Raw genomic sequence first — 15,113 nt, 5'->3', positions numbered from 1 at the left:
TTCCACAAAGCAACCAAATGAGTTTCTGCTTTAAATATTAAATGCTTCATTTATTTGGTGAATCATAAGCCATGAGTACACAAAAAGCTAATCTTTGATGTACACTTTGATACATCTTGCAAACGGGCATGTAATACAGTGTCAACATGGAAATGTAAAGGAAGGTTACACTTTCAGCTAGAAGGTTTTCATGGGAAAAGCCTTTCATTATAAATCTATAACATGTTTAGCAATTAATGTGTGTTAAAATTGCTGCCTCCCTATGTGTATGAAAGGTCAGAGCAAAATTAAAAAGGAAAAAAAAAAACCAGTAGTACATCTAGGCAAAATGGTTATTACACAGCAGGTTAACTGCTGATAAGAGTTGCCCTGTAGCATCTGATTGGCTGATTACTGCTGCTGGGAACATTGCTGGACCTAAAGGAAACGTTGTTATACCTCTTTATCCAGCTCTCCCCTGCCCACAGTACATTTATTGCAAGCAGGAGGAACTGGCAGGCTGGATCATGTACATGTATGGCACCAGTTCATGGGCGTGCTGCTCCTTCAGCCACTGTGTCCATACACAGTGGATTGTGGTTCCTCATACCCGGCCACCCAAATCACATGATTTCTATATGATCATAATGTCAACACAACAGTTATAACTGGGTTTCCTTCATAACAGCTGTGCTTAGTATTGTGATTGGCCCACAGCTATCACATGGTACCTGGGCCACTCTCAGCACCCTGTACCATGTTATAGCTGTGGGACAATCACAGCACACAACAGTAATCACAGCTGTTATAATGTAACTAAAGAAGCAAAACACTGCAGTTACAGCAAAGTGATAATCACGTTAACAGTGATCAAAGTGTAAAAAAAAAATCTCTGATATCCCAGAGTAGTACAGTGCCACTTTCATGACACTGAACTACTTGGATGAAAGTACATAAAACAAAAAAAAAACAGACATTTTTTGTTGTTGTTTTAAACATCCTTCCAGCAGTCAGGGTCCCTGATCACCGCCACACCAGTCAAATGTTGGCACTGTACTGCACTGGTGACCAGATGTAAAAAATAAATAATTGTGAAAAAAAAGTATTTCATTACTTCTTTTTCCAAATAATTGTGACAAAAATGACTTCAGAAAACTCGCCATGCCTCTTACTAAATGTCCTGGAGCATCTACTGGACAGAGATCATTTGGGGGTATTTGAATTGTACCGGTGTTTTAAAACCTCAAGAAATGTTGTAGACTGTATAACTTTAACACAGACCAATAATATATTACTTACTGGTAATTTTTTTTTATTATTATTATTTAAGACATGTAGCAGAATACATTCTGGCCCAAATTTTTAAAGAAATTTGATTTTATTGGATATGTTTTATAACAGAATGTAGAAAATACTGGGGGAGGGGGGGTTTACAACCACTTTAAATGAAAATATACATATGTACTTCCCTGCTGGAATCAGTTAGAAACTATCAAAGGAATGGTGATTATGTACTGAAGTTTCAGTATTTCCGCCCCCCCCCCCCCCCCCCTCCCCTATATGCTACTGGTCCACTATTTTTCTGAAGTGGAATTAACCTCCTTAGCGGTATTCCCGAGTGTAGCTCGGGGTAAAATTTCTATACCAAGAGCGGTAACCCCGAGTAACACTCAGGCTTACCATGCGGCGCTGCTCTGGGGGTCCCTGCAGCACTTACCTTGTCCTTCGCTCCTGCGATGTCCCCCCTGCAGCATCCCCAGCCATCTTCTCCGGCCGATGCCGGCATCCGGCTTCTGTGTTCCGGTCCCTGTGACGTCGGGACGTACGGGTGCCGGAACCGGCGGGAAATTTGAAATTTTTAAAAAATGTAATTTTTGCTGTTTCAATGCATTTCACATATATTTTGTCCCTACTGCTTTGTCCTGCGCCCTGCCTGCATTTTGAATGTTCTTTCTGCCTGGAAACTTAGACAAGTCCATGGCGTCCAAAAAGCGCCCCTTTACGTCAAAAGCGGTTTTAGAACAGCGATAGTAAATCAGAACCACTTGCAGAATTGAGTGATAATGATTCGTGGGGGAAATTCGTCATCAGACACTGAAAACGATTTTGCGACTTTGCTCAGCGATGTGCGAATTTGCCTCTGTATTTCAAACTTCAGTGTTTTTGGTTTGATTATATTATTGAATTAAATTTATTATATTATTTTTTATGATTATTTATTAAATTATAATTTATGATTTCGAGTTTCAAATTTTATCATACCCGGGATGTTTACTAGACTCTTGTTCGGACAGATTTCAGTGAGTTATTCCTAAAAATTACAGCCTACAATAAAAAAAATACATATTTCCATGCAAAAAAATGGTACCGCTTTCAGCACAAAAAAATCGGAAAGAATCATACCGCCGAGGAGGTTAAACTAATGGTTTGCTTTGCATATCATTACATATCTTGAAAACGATTGGCACAAAAAAAAAAAGTGTCTTTATTAATGAAGGAAAAAAGACCATGCACACAGTAGATCAGATAATTAAAAAAAAACATCTTTCAAAATTCTGTGCTGTTGGACTATTAGATGGCTGAATCCAAAATGAGGTTCTTTTGAATAGGTTATTGTCTATCGGTGCCCTTTGCACTGCCTTATTCGAAAGTATGAGAAAGCAGAGTACAGCAGTTATACTGAATGCTCGACACACACCCAATCAAAAGCACTGGTCCTGGTCACATGAGATCCACTAGAGCCGTTGGGTCAATACACAAGCCTGTTTCTATGTACACAAAGAATAGAAAACATCATGTTCCGTTCAGAGTAAACAGTGATATCACAAAGCGCAGCTCCAAAAGGGACAGACGCATCTGCACCTTACCTGTACTGCAGACGTAAATAAAAGACTTTACAGACCTGTCAGTGAGTGGAATGAATACAGTCGAGGAAAAATATCAGTGTTGAAGAAGTTTCACTACAGTGTTTGATCCGGTCCCCCAGGCGTATTTCTAGCTTGTCACATTGCTGTGATTGCATGGTCGATAACGCCCCCCTTCCTGACCGTGCATCAAGCAAGGAGACAAATGTTTAGTTATCTACAATTGAAGATGCTAGTCTGAAAAAACAGGTGACTCCCCGAAATGAGCACAAAAATTAGCATCCTACAACCTGGAGCCACCTGTATCCTAGCAACCAGGAAGGCTAAATGGCAGGAGCTGCCTGCGTCCTACCAAGCAAGGACACCCCCGGTGGCAGGGGTTGCCTGCATCCCAGCAACTAAGGACACCCCCGGTGGCAGGGCTTGCCTGCGTCCCAGCAACTAAGGACACCCCCAGTGGCAGGGGTTGCCTGCATCGTAGCAACTAAGGACACCCCCAGTGGCAGGGGTTGCCTGCATCGTAGCAACTAAGGACACCCCCGGTGGGAGGGCTTGCCTGCATCGTAGCAACTAAGGATACCCCCAGTGGCAGGGCTTGCCTGCATCATAGCAAGGACACCCCCGGTGGCAGGGGTTGCCTGCATCCCAGCAACTAAGGACACCCCTGGTGGCAGGGGTTGCCTGCATCCCAGCAACTAAGGACACCCCCAGTGGCAGGATTTGCCTGCATCCCAGCAACTAAGGACACCCCCGGTGGCAGGGGTTGCCTGCATCCCAGCAACTAAGGACACCCCCAGTGGCAGGATTTGCCTGCGTCCCAGCAACTAAGGACACCCCCGGTGGCAGGGGTTGCCTGCGTCCCAGCAACTAAGGACACCCCCAGTGGCAGGGGTTGCCTGCGTCCCAGCAACTAAGGACACCCCCGGTGGCAGGGCTTGCCTGCATCCCAGCAACTAAGGACACCCCCGGTGGCAGGGCTTGCCTGCATCCCAGCAACTAAGGACACCCCCGGTGGCAGGGCTTGCCTGCATCCCAGCAACTAAGGACACCCCCAGTGGCAGGGCTTGCCTGCATCGTAGCAAATAAGGACACCCCCGGTGGCAGGGCTTGCCTGCATCCCAGCAACTAAGGAAACCCCCGGTGGCAGGGGTTGGCTGCATCGTAGCAACTAAGGACACCCCCAGTGGCAGGGGTTGCCTGCATCGTAGCAACAAACAAAAAGAGGGTGCATCAAGGGAACCCTCTAGCTGACAAGGGATATTGTGGTCACAAATGAATGCTGTTTTGTTGCAATAGGTTACTGCACTTTGTCAGATACTAATACAAAACAGCACAGTGCGTACCTTGACACCCAGGAAACCATTTCTGTGAGAAAAAAATGGGGGGACTGCCCCAGTTGAAGTCCTCCAACAACTAAGAAAGCTGCACTGATCTGTTCACGGGGTGCTGGTCCGCTTCAAAGCCCCACCACTTAACCTTTTTTTCATTCTTTTTTAAAGTGATTCTAAAAGATATTTTGTCTTCTTTCAACACATATCATAGTTACCTTCTTTGAGCATTATTTTTGTAGCCTTTAATTCCCTCTTTTGGGGTTCTCTGATGGCGCTCCTGGCTTCTCCCCAAGTGCCCCATAGCAAACTGCTGTGGGTGCACTCATGTGAGCTCGCTCTTGAGCCACTCACTGGCTCTCCACACATTGTGTTTCTGCCCCGCCTCCTGCTCTCTTCTAAGTAGCTGTGATTGACAGCAGCGGAAGCCAATGGCTGCTGCCTCAATCTCCAGTGAGAAGACAGAGAGAGAGGAGCCACTGCTCTTGGGCACAGTGCTGGATCAAGATCGAGCTCAGGTAAGTATAAGGGGGGCTGGAGGAAGGAGCTGCACACAGATTTTTTTTTTTACTTTAAAGGTAAAAAACCTTCAACCTTTAGAACTACTTTAATTTTGATCTGCTGAGCCTGTAAGCAACACACTTCTCCAGGGTGACAACAATCACTCACTGTACTATTTATGGAGTATAGTTGCCACCTTAAATCAATGTGTTAGTACTACAAAACACCCCTTTCTTATCTGCACAACACGGGAGGTGTTCTGTAGTTCACAGAGGTGATCTGTACTTCAAAGAGTATTTGCACCTATCAAGCAGACAAACATTTTCATTGGTATATTTAAGAGATCAAAAGTGATTAAAAGTTTGTTAGGATTTATGTGCTATTTAAAGAATGCAGTGGTGTCGCTTTCCTGCTTACAGCATGCTGACTGGACAATGAAGGAGCCGCCCCTCCCTCTCCCAGTCTGAGAGCTGCTGTGCAGGGAGTAAGAGGAGACTGAATAAAGACAGGGTTGAGTACCTATGCTAACACACCAGGGTAACATATGACTGGAGTATAGCTTGAAACATTAACACAACCTAACATTTACTACAGCAATGTTCCCCAAACCTGCCCTCAGGTCCAGCTAATGTTTTCAAGTTACCGCACTAGCCACTAGTGTCTTAGCAATGCCATTTCTCTACCTGTGTACACACCCACACAACATGACCTGCTCAACGGATCTGCACACAGGATAGGGTCGTCACTGCAGATCAGATGCCAAGAATACTTCTAGAAGAATGCCAAATTTCCTGGTTTGCAGGTGCAGTTTTTTGAAGCTCTGGTAAAACTGCACTAAAACAGAATAATGTATTTTTATTGAACAATTATTAGTAGTGTTGCATTAGTAGTAGTAGTATTAATACACCATCAAGAGCAGGCACCTAGAAAGGCCTCCACCCTACCCCCACTAAGGACCGCTTTCAGCTTGTTACCAAGGCCTAAACATTGGTCCTAAGTCCTCCCATGAGACTTAAAGTGACACTAAAGGGTTCATTTTTTTTTAACCTCCCTGGCGGTATTCCAGAGTGTAGCTCGGGGTAAAATTTCTATACCAAGAGCGGTAACCCCGAGCTACACTCAGGCTTACCATGCGGCGTTGCTCAGGGAGTCCCTGCAGCACTTACCTTGTCCTTCGCTCCCGTGATGTGTCCCCTGCAGCGTCCCCGGCCATCTCCTCCGGCCGATGCCGGCATCCGGCTTCTGTGTTCCGGTCCCTGTGACGTCGGGACGTACGGCGGGAAATTTGAAATTTTTTAAAAATGTAATTTTTTCTGTCATTGCTGTTTCAATGCATTTCACATATATTTTGTCCCTACTGCTTTGTCCGGCGCCCTGCCTGCATTTTGACTGTTCTTTCTGCCTGGAAACTTAGAAACGTCCATGACGTCCAAAAAGCGTCCCTTTAGGTCAAAAGCGGTTTTAGAACAGCGATAGTAAATCAGAACCACTTGCAGAATTGAGTGATAATGATTCGTGGGGGAAATTCATCATCAGACACTGAAAACGATTTTGCGACTTTGCTCAGCGATGTGTGAATTTGCCTCTGTATTTCAAATTTCAGTGTTTTTGGTTTGATTATATTATTTAATTAAATTTATTAGTATTATATTATTATTTTTAATGATTATTTATTAAATTATAATTTATGATTTCGTGTTTTAAATTTTATCCTACCCGGGATGTTTACTAGACTCTTGTTTGGACAGATTTCAGTGAGTTATTCCTAAAAATTACAGCCTACAATAAAAAACTACATATTTCCATGCAAAAAAATGGTACCGCTTTCAGCACAAAAAAATCGGAAAGAATCAGACCGCCGAGGAGGTTAATGTAATAGAGGTAATACTGAGGGGCTTTGTGCAACGATCTTGCATAGAAATGTTGCTTAACACCTCTTCTTAAAACTCCGCACTGTCAGCTTCTTCCTCCTACAGGTGTCTCCTGCAGCAAGGTGGGTGCTAAGGAGTCACCAATGCATGCATTATTTGAGTCTGGCTGTGTGCGTCCATAGATTCACTCACACAGCAATCGTAAGCCAAGCCCCTACTCCCTCAGCACAGGAGTTTGAACGCAGAAGGAGCCTATTGTTCCCGCTGCCCTGAGTGTCTTCTGTGAAGACGGGAAGTGAGGGGAGAGGCGACAGGCAGCAAGGTGTTTTTAACTTAAAGAGGCTCTTCAGTCTGTTTAAGAAAAAAAAAATGAAAGTCAGCAACTACAAATACTGTAACTGCCAACTTTAAATAAAAAGACACTTACCTGCCAAGGAATCCAGAGCTCACCTGTGCCTGTCTTCGGGTCCCTGGCACCAGCATGTTTACTGTGGGAAGCCGGCTGTGACTCCTAGAGGCTTCATAGCTGTCCCCCAATACACATGCGCAAGTTGCGATGTGCTTTGTGAATTGATCCGCAGCCTCTGATGACCTGTGGTTTGTCCCAGGAGGTTGCAGGCAGGGGGAAGGGTGTTGTAAACGTCCGCTGGAATCACCTAGGCAAGGGGTAAGCAACCTGCGGCTCTCCAGCTGTTGCAGGACTACAAGTTCCATCATGACTCTGCAAGTCATAGCTGTAGCTGTCAGTTTTGTGATGTTGCAATGCCTCAAGGGAAATGTAGTTCCACAGCAGTTAGAGAGCCGCAGGTTGCCTACCCCTGACCTAGGCGATCCGGGCAGAACCTGGAGTGTGTACCTATCAAATCTAGGTATCTGCATAAAAATTAAAAAAAAACAAAACACACACAACAAAAGAAGGGGGTGGAGAACAGATAAAAGGGAACTTTCCTTTTTAAGTTCCACTTTAATGCAGAGAATGCACTAAAGTAAAAAAAATTTTAAACGTAAGAAAAAAAATTCAAACAAAACAAGCAAAAAAAAACCTATTTAGTATAATGCACATTTCCCATGGTTTATCTCTTAAACACTGCAAAAAAAAAATAATTTCACTCAGAAATCCAGTGAGCCCCTAACTTTCTATTTGATCCAAAAAATGCCTCTGATGGACTCCCAACAGCCTGTCCACACACTGGAAGTAAAGGGCTCTTGGATGATGTTATGGCTTGGAGCCAGTTATCCTAGATTGTAAGCTCCCAGGATCAGGGCCTCCTATCCCTCTTGTATTGAACTGTATTGTTGCTGTATTGTCTCCTGCTATATTGTAAAGCACTGAGCACACTGTTGGAGCTATATAAATCCTGTATAATAATAATATATAAATCCTGTATAATAATATATAAATCCTGTATAATAATAATAATAATAATAATAATGATGTAGTTTTGGGGGGCGCCTACATCAATAGAAACTTGCAGCTGTCCCTGCAAGAATCTTACAAGTTTGGTGATGTACAAGAAGCAATAAAAGCGGTTTCTCCTACAGGAACAGGGTTGAAGAAAAAAAAAATATGAGATGGTAGTTGAGTAACACATGGGTAATATCTGCCCATACTTTAAGCATCATCCATCCATCTCCTGTATCTCTGTCCAAAGCTCCTCTGGAGAGGTAAGCACACACTGTCCGAAATGTTTCTTTTCAGAGATTCAGAACACTTCCACATATTTATCCCAGAAACATGTATCCTCTTTGGGATCCAGCAGCACACAGATGCACGTGTGGGCAAAGCCTACCTACCTCTGTGTATTTCCTGATGGGGAGTTGCGCACTTTGGGGTTACTGGAATGCATTGACAGAGATCCGGAGCTCACAGTCACAGAAGCAGTGGGGCTTGCCAGGTTCTTAGGAGGACTGGGGGTTTTCAGATGGCTCCGTATATTTTTCTGTGAAGTGCTTTTGTCAGTGTTGTCCTTTTGCTCGTCCTTCTCCTTTTTGTTTCTCTCTCTCTTGTTGAAGTGGGCTCTCCCCTCCTGCAGTTCCAGCATTCTTCGGACATGTGGCACTCGCTGTAGAGGGAACGCTGTGCATCGCCAGGGCACACTGTGAATTCACAAAGAGGATAGTTAACATTTTCATAAAAACGTGTTATACAGAATTGTAACCAGCAGAATATACAACCATAAAGGTAGACAATGCAATCTGCACTGTCTGAATTGCACTCTGAGACATATGCTGCCCACACATCTACAGCTGCTGTGTGTTTAACCACTTGCCCTCCAGGAGGATTTCCCCCCCTTCCTGAGGTCAGTTTTTGCATTACAGCGCTGCGGTACTTTGACAATTGCGCGGTCATGCAACGCTGCACTCAAATTAAATTTACGTCCTTTTTTCCCACGAATAGAGCTTTCTTTCAGTGGTATTTGATCGCCTGTGTTAATTTTTGCACTAAAAAAAAAGGCCGACAATTTTGAGAAAAAAAAAACCCAATTTTTTGACTTTTTGCTATTTAAAATGTCCAAAAAAAAAAAAAAAAAAAAAAATCAAAATTTCTTCATAAAGAAATGTATTCTGCTCCATGTCTTTGCTAAAAAAAAAACAAAACCCAATACGTGTAAATTAATTGGTTTACGTGAAAGTTATAGCGTTTACAAATGGCGGTATATATACTGGAATTTTTTTTTATTATTAGTAATGGTGGCGATCAGCGACTTATAGCGGGACTGCGGCGGGCATTCTGACACTGGGGGGGAACTGACATCCCCAGTGACACCAATACAGTAATCAGTGCTAATAGAAAGCACTGACACTGTACTAATGGCACTGGGCAGGAAGGGGTTATCTGGGGCGATCAAAGGGTTAACTGTGTGCAGATTTACTTGCTTTTCTTTTTGTGTGTTTTACTGTAAGCACACTGCTTTGCATTTACATGGTTGTGCAGTGCAGAGCCATGCACAGCAGTGTGCAGGAGCTGACAGGGAGAACTGTATGTGTCCCCCCCCTCCCCCGGAGATTCTCGGCAATCACCGGGCGCCGGTGAGTAGTCATCAGTCGGAACCTGGTGATTGACAGCCACGGCAGCGACTAGGGGAGCCCCCTAACCAGAAGTGAGTGTGTGTGTGTGGTTGGTGTGTGGTGTGGTGTGTGTGTGTGGTGTGTGTGGTGTGGGTGGGTGGTGTGTGTGTGGTGTGTGTGGTGTGTGTGTGTGTGGTGTGTGTGGTGTGGGTGGGTGGTGTGTGTGTGGTGTGGGTGGGTGGTGTGTGTGTGGTGTGTGCGGTGTGTGTGTGTGTGTGGTGTGTGTGTGTGGTGTGTGCGTGGTGTGTGTGTGTGTGGTGTGTGTGTGTGGTGTGTGCGTGGTGTGTGGTGTGTGTGGTGTGTGTGGTGTGTGTGTGTGGTGTGTGTGTGGTGTGTGTGTGGTGTGTGTGGTGTGTGTGTGTGGTGTGTGTGGTGTGTGTGGTGTGTGTGTGGTGTGTGTGTGGTGTGTGTGTGGGGTGTGTGTGGGGTGTGTGTGGGGTGTGTGTGGTGTGTGTGTGTGTGTGTGGTGTGTGTGTGTGTGGTGTGTGTGGTGTGTGGTGTGTGTGGTGTGTGGTGTGTGTGGTGTGTGGTGTGTGTGGTGTGTGTGTGGTGTGTGGTGTGTGTGTGTGGTGTGTGTGTGTGGGGTGTGTGTGTGTGTGTGTGTGGTGTGTGGTGTGTGTGTGTGGTGTGTGTGTGTGGGGTGTGTGTGTGTGTGTGTGGTGTGTGTGTGTGGGGTGTGTGTGTGGGGTGTGTGTGTGTGTGTGTGGGGTGTGTGTGTGGTGTGTGTGTGGTGTGTGTGGTGTGTGTGGTGTGTGTGGTGTGTGTGTGGTGTGTGTGTGGTGTGTGTGTGGTGTGTGTTTTTGCGCACAGCTGCCTCCCTTTAGCAGTATTTCTACTATAGGGTGGAGCTGCAGTGCTTAATAGTGAGTGCATGCTGTTGTATACACTGAACACAGCAAAAAGCATCTGACCCGGCAGCAAACGAAGGCGAGCCATTGATTAGGCAATTTTCTTTCTTGCAACTACGGTTTGCAAAAAGAAATATCGCATGGTTCCCCCACCAACACTGACTGAATCACTCCTGAAGCGCCATTGTGTTCTGCCATTGGGGAGCATTCCAGACCAGCAGAACACAATGATCACTGTTACCGGCTATAGCCGCCAGCAGTAATCGCATGCAAAACAAATCCAACAGGCTCGTTATACTGAATTTGATTGATGGATCGAGTTAAGTACAACCAGTCTGCCCAAAGATGAATCAAATCTTGCCCATCCCCCGATGAACCAGCCAAGATTCAATCCATCTATGGCTGCCTTACACATGTAGGACTGCACAAAGAGTGAGTGCGTGTTTTCACATCACAATACAAACATTTTTCAAATTGGTGGCTTGATCGTATAATCACAATGTTTTCTTTTACAGCTAGTAGTTTGTGCAAATTAAATTTGGCATTTTGGGTTATCCCCCCAAAACATCAGTTCAGCAACATGAGTACTTGGCGATCGATTAATCTGGTCTGGGTGATCATCCACATGCCCTTCTGATAACCCAGATGAACGGACAATACACAATAGGTGCACTTATACTGCAAAGCAGAACTCCCAAGAAAAAAAAAAGTAAAGATATTTGGACATTTGCAATGTACAGATCACCTCTAATAACGCGTGTTCCATGTGTAGACTGCTGTGGGAGGTAAAAGCTTTGTTTAATTCATACTGGAAGTTACTAAGAGGCAACCTTCTGGCACAAAAGCTGACAGTTCTGTCTTAAATACAGTGCAGTATTAGTGTTGCTTGCTCTCCCCTTTTCCATTGACAAAAAAAATCTTCATAGTATTTTCACAGAATACAAGGCACTCTGTGAATGGACAAGGGTAGATCGTTGCATTCATTCACCACCCCCAGCCCCTTGCCTATTCACAGAGCGCCTTGTATTCTGTGAAGAGAATGCAAGAAGTTTTGTGAATGGACAAGGGAAGAAGTTGGAGAGTGACACTATCCTTCACTGTATGAGTTGTGCTCTTACAGTAGAGTCCATAATGGATTAAACTAAGACGTTTACTTACATGGTTACTAAACCCACAACAGTACAATCAGTCTGTAGATGCAGTAAAGCATGCTTGTTATACTCACTGCGGAACCTAAGGGGTTAATCCTCCGCATTGTGTAAAAACGCTGTTTAATCCTGATCGCTCTGTTCCTCCCCTTGTTTAAGCCTCTTATCTCCTGATAGACTGAACCCGTAGGCATTTTGCACATGCTCAGTTTGGTGTGTATTGCTAAAGAGGTTTTGTTCTTTTTTTTCTTGGGAGAGTGCATAAGACAAGCATAGGGCCAATCACCACTGTCCAGACAGAGGGTCAGTGGTCCTGCATCCTCCTAGAGCAGAAAGAAAACTGCTCCTACAAGCTTTAGCTAGTGCTTGCCTGAACACTGATAGAAGTCACAAGACTGCTCTAACTGCTGATGGGAAAAGGTATTTATCAGTTTATATTTACTAAAATAATTGCATTTCCATTTTCTGTGTACTGTAGGAGACCAGATATAGTGAATGCAGGGTCCGGGGGAGACCAGATATAGTGAATGCAGGGTCCGGGGGAGACCAGATATAGTGAATGCAGGGTCCGGGGGAGACCAGATATAGTGAATGCAGGGTCCGGGGGAGACCAGATATAGTGAATGCAGGGTCCGGGGGAGACCAGATATAGTGAATGCAGGGTCCGGGGGAGACCAGATATAGTGAATGCAGGGTCCGGGGGAGACCAGATATAGTGAATGCAGGGTCCGGGGGAGACCAGATATAGTGAATGCAGGGTCCGGGGGAGACCAGATATAGTGAATGCAGGGTCCGGGGGAGACCAGATATAGTGAATGCAGGGTCCGGGGGAGACCAGATATAGTGAATGCAGGGTCCGGGGGAGACCAGATATAGTGAATGCAGGGTCCGGGGGAGACCAGATATAGTGAATGCAGGGTCCGGGGGAGACCAGATATAGTGAATGCAGGGTCCGGGGGAGACCAGATATAGTGAATGCAGGGTCCGGGGGAGACCAGATATAGTGAATGCAGGGTCCGGGGGAGACCAGATATAGTGAATGCAGGGTCCGGGGGAGACCAGATATAGTGAATGCAGAGTCCTGTGAGACCAGATATAGTGAATGCAGGGTCCGGGAGACCAGATATAGTGAATGCAGGGTCCGGGGAGACCAGATATAATGAATGCAGGGTCCGGGGGAGACCAGATATAGTGAATGCAGGGTCCGGGGGAGACCAGATATAGTGAATGCAGGGTCCGGGGGAGACCAGATATAGTGAATGCAGGGTCCGGGGGAGACCAGATATAGTGAATGCAGGGTCCGGGGGAGACCAGATATAGTGAATGCAGGGTCCGGGGGAGACCAGATATAGTATATGCAGGGTCCGGGGAGACCAGATATAGTGAATGCAGGGTCCGGGGGAGACCAGATATAGTGAATGCAGGGTCCGGGGGAGACCAGATATAGTGAATGCAGAGTCCTGTGAGACCAGATATAGTGAATGCAGGGTCCGGGGAGACCGGATATAGTGAATGCAGAGTCCTGTAAGACCGGATATAGTGAATGCAGGGTCCGGGGGAGAGCAGATATAGTGAATGCAGGGTCCGGGGGAGAGCAGATATAGTGAATGCAGGGTCCGGGGGAGAGCAGATATAGTGAATGCAGGGTCCGGGGGAGAGCAGATATAGTGAATGCAGGGTCCGGGGAGAGCAGATATAGTGAATGCAGGGTCCGGGGAGAGCAGATATAGTGAATGCAGGGTCCGGGGAGAGCAGATATAGTGAATGCAGGGTCCGGGGAGACCGGATATAGTGAATGCAGGGTCCGGGGAGACTGGATATAGTGAATGCAGGGTCCAGGGAGACTGGATATAGTGAATGCAGGGACCAGGGTTTAGGAACACTTTAACGTGATTGTAAACCCTCACCTTGTAAAACAGCCCATTTAGTTTAAAATAGGAATGAAAGACAAATCCTTTGTGTATAGATATAAAAACATTATAAATATCTTTGTATGCCTGAGGTGAAATGCTGTTGTGGGGCTGTTGGTAAAGGACAACTATAATTATTGCAGGCTGAGTTAGAAAATGGAAACCGCTGTGCTCTCATGCCTAGTATGGTCAGTTTTTAATAGGAAAGCATAGGGACAAGCAGGGATTTCACACAAAGAACAGGAGACTTTTTCATACATGTACATGGTACAGCAGGCACATATCAGGAATAGGAAATGTTGGGTTTACTCTTTAATGCAGCATCCATTATTAGAGGCAATTTATTCATATATACCAACTGTCCCAATTTTTTTCCCCTTATGTCCAGTCTAGGTTCACCTATTCAGGTTGGATTTGCGGCATTTCAGCCTTGCGTTTTTTTTCTTGTTGCTAGGCAGATTTAAAAAAAAAAAAATGCAGCACAAAAAAAAATGTATCAAAAACTCACTACATACTTTTCTGCAGCGTTCCCATTGAGGTCTATAAAACCAAAAACGCAATGTTTTGCGTAAAAAAAAAAAAAAAAGTCCCTGACCCTTACCAAAAATGCACCGGGTGAAAACAAGGAGATGTGAACCTGTCCCATAGGAAATCATATTAAATGGACTGCACTGCGCTTCTGGTGTGAACCTAGGGTAAATGTTGAGTGCTGAAACTGCAGGAAAACATCTTAGATTCCAGAAAAAAAAAAAAAGCGATTACTACTAAGAGAAGAGGACAGGACCCGTATTTGATGGCAGCAGCGCATGCAAGCACAGTTGATCAGGTCACACTATAATGGCTTAAACAACTGTTGTGATAAACACTGTGATTGACTTTTTGTGTTTAATATACACCTTATCCAATGTCACACGTCCTGCAGTCCTGAAAGGCTGAGTTAATCTGTAACAGATTGTTCTCTGTGGATTAATTAGGTGCCACTGCGAGTCGAGCAAATGAACAGAAGCTTCCTGATGTGGATGCATTCCCTGCCCACTAAGAAACCTGCAAAATGTTACAGAACTTTAAAAGAAAAGCCACTAAACCCAATCACAACTTTATCCAGAAAAATAAAAGGACAAAATGTAAAAGTTTCAGATACTAGAGTGGCTGCGAATGTATCATGTAACCTGACTTGCGTCTCATTTTCTGTACAAGTGTCAAAACAATTACATCTATATGTTTTTTTTGTTTTGTTTTTTTTACACATTTTACTGGCAGGCTGCTTTTACAGTACTACTTTATTTCTTGCTCAATTGCTTTTTATTGCAGTGAAGCAACTTTTTGAATCAGCTGACTATATGGAGCACTCGAGGAAACCTCACTTTAATCTCCAGACATAAACGCTATCAGCACAGCTACTGCACTCCCAAGCTCCCTTCATGGCCACAATGCCTAACTAAAGGAACTCCGATATTAGATTTAAAGCTAAACTCCAGCTTTTGGTACACTTTACATAGTTCTTTTAGGCCAAGCTGGCCCAAACAAACCATGTCCCTCACTGTGAGGCCGCTGGATGTGCTGTATAAACTGGATGTACCTGAGGCTGTATTCCA

General features: G+C 44.8%; 1 protein-coding gene across 4 annotated transcripts in view; it reads right to left on the bottom strand.

Moving 5' to 3' along the window:
- The window catches only part of BCL9 (BCL9 transcription coactivator), a 448,616-nt gene that overhangs the window by 67,048 nt on the left and 366,455 nt on the right, over positions 1-15,113 (bottom strand). For all 4 annotated transcript variants that reach the window (XM_089691903.1, XM_089691905.1, XM_089691904.1 and 1 more), the window contains one exon: positions 8,338-8,640. In XM_089691903.1, coding sequence (XP_089548029.1) covers positions 8,338-8,585 — 248 coding nt within the window. In that variant the 5' untranslated portion in view covers positions 8,586-8,640. The remainder of the gene's footprint in view (positions 1-8,337; positions 8,641-15,113) is intronic.

Source organism: Staurois parvus, unplaced genomic scaffold (genome assembly GCF_062004578.1).
Source record: "Staurois parvus isolate SC_StPar_1 unplaced genomic scaffold, SC_StPar_1.0 ptg000574l, whole genome shotgun sequence".
Taxonomy (NCBI): domain Eukaryota; kingdom Metazoa; phylum Chordata; class Amphibia; order Anura; family Ranidae; genus Staurois; species Staurois parvus.
Note: the sequence above shows the minus strand (reverse complement) of the source record. Positions and strands in the feature narration are given on the sequence as shown.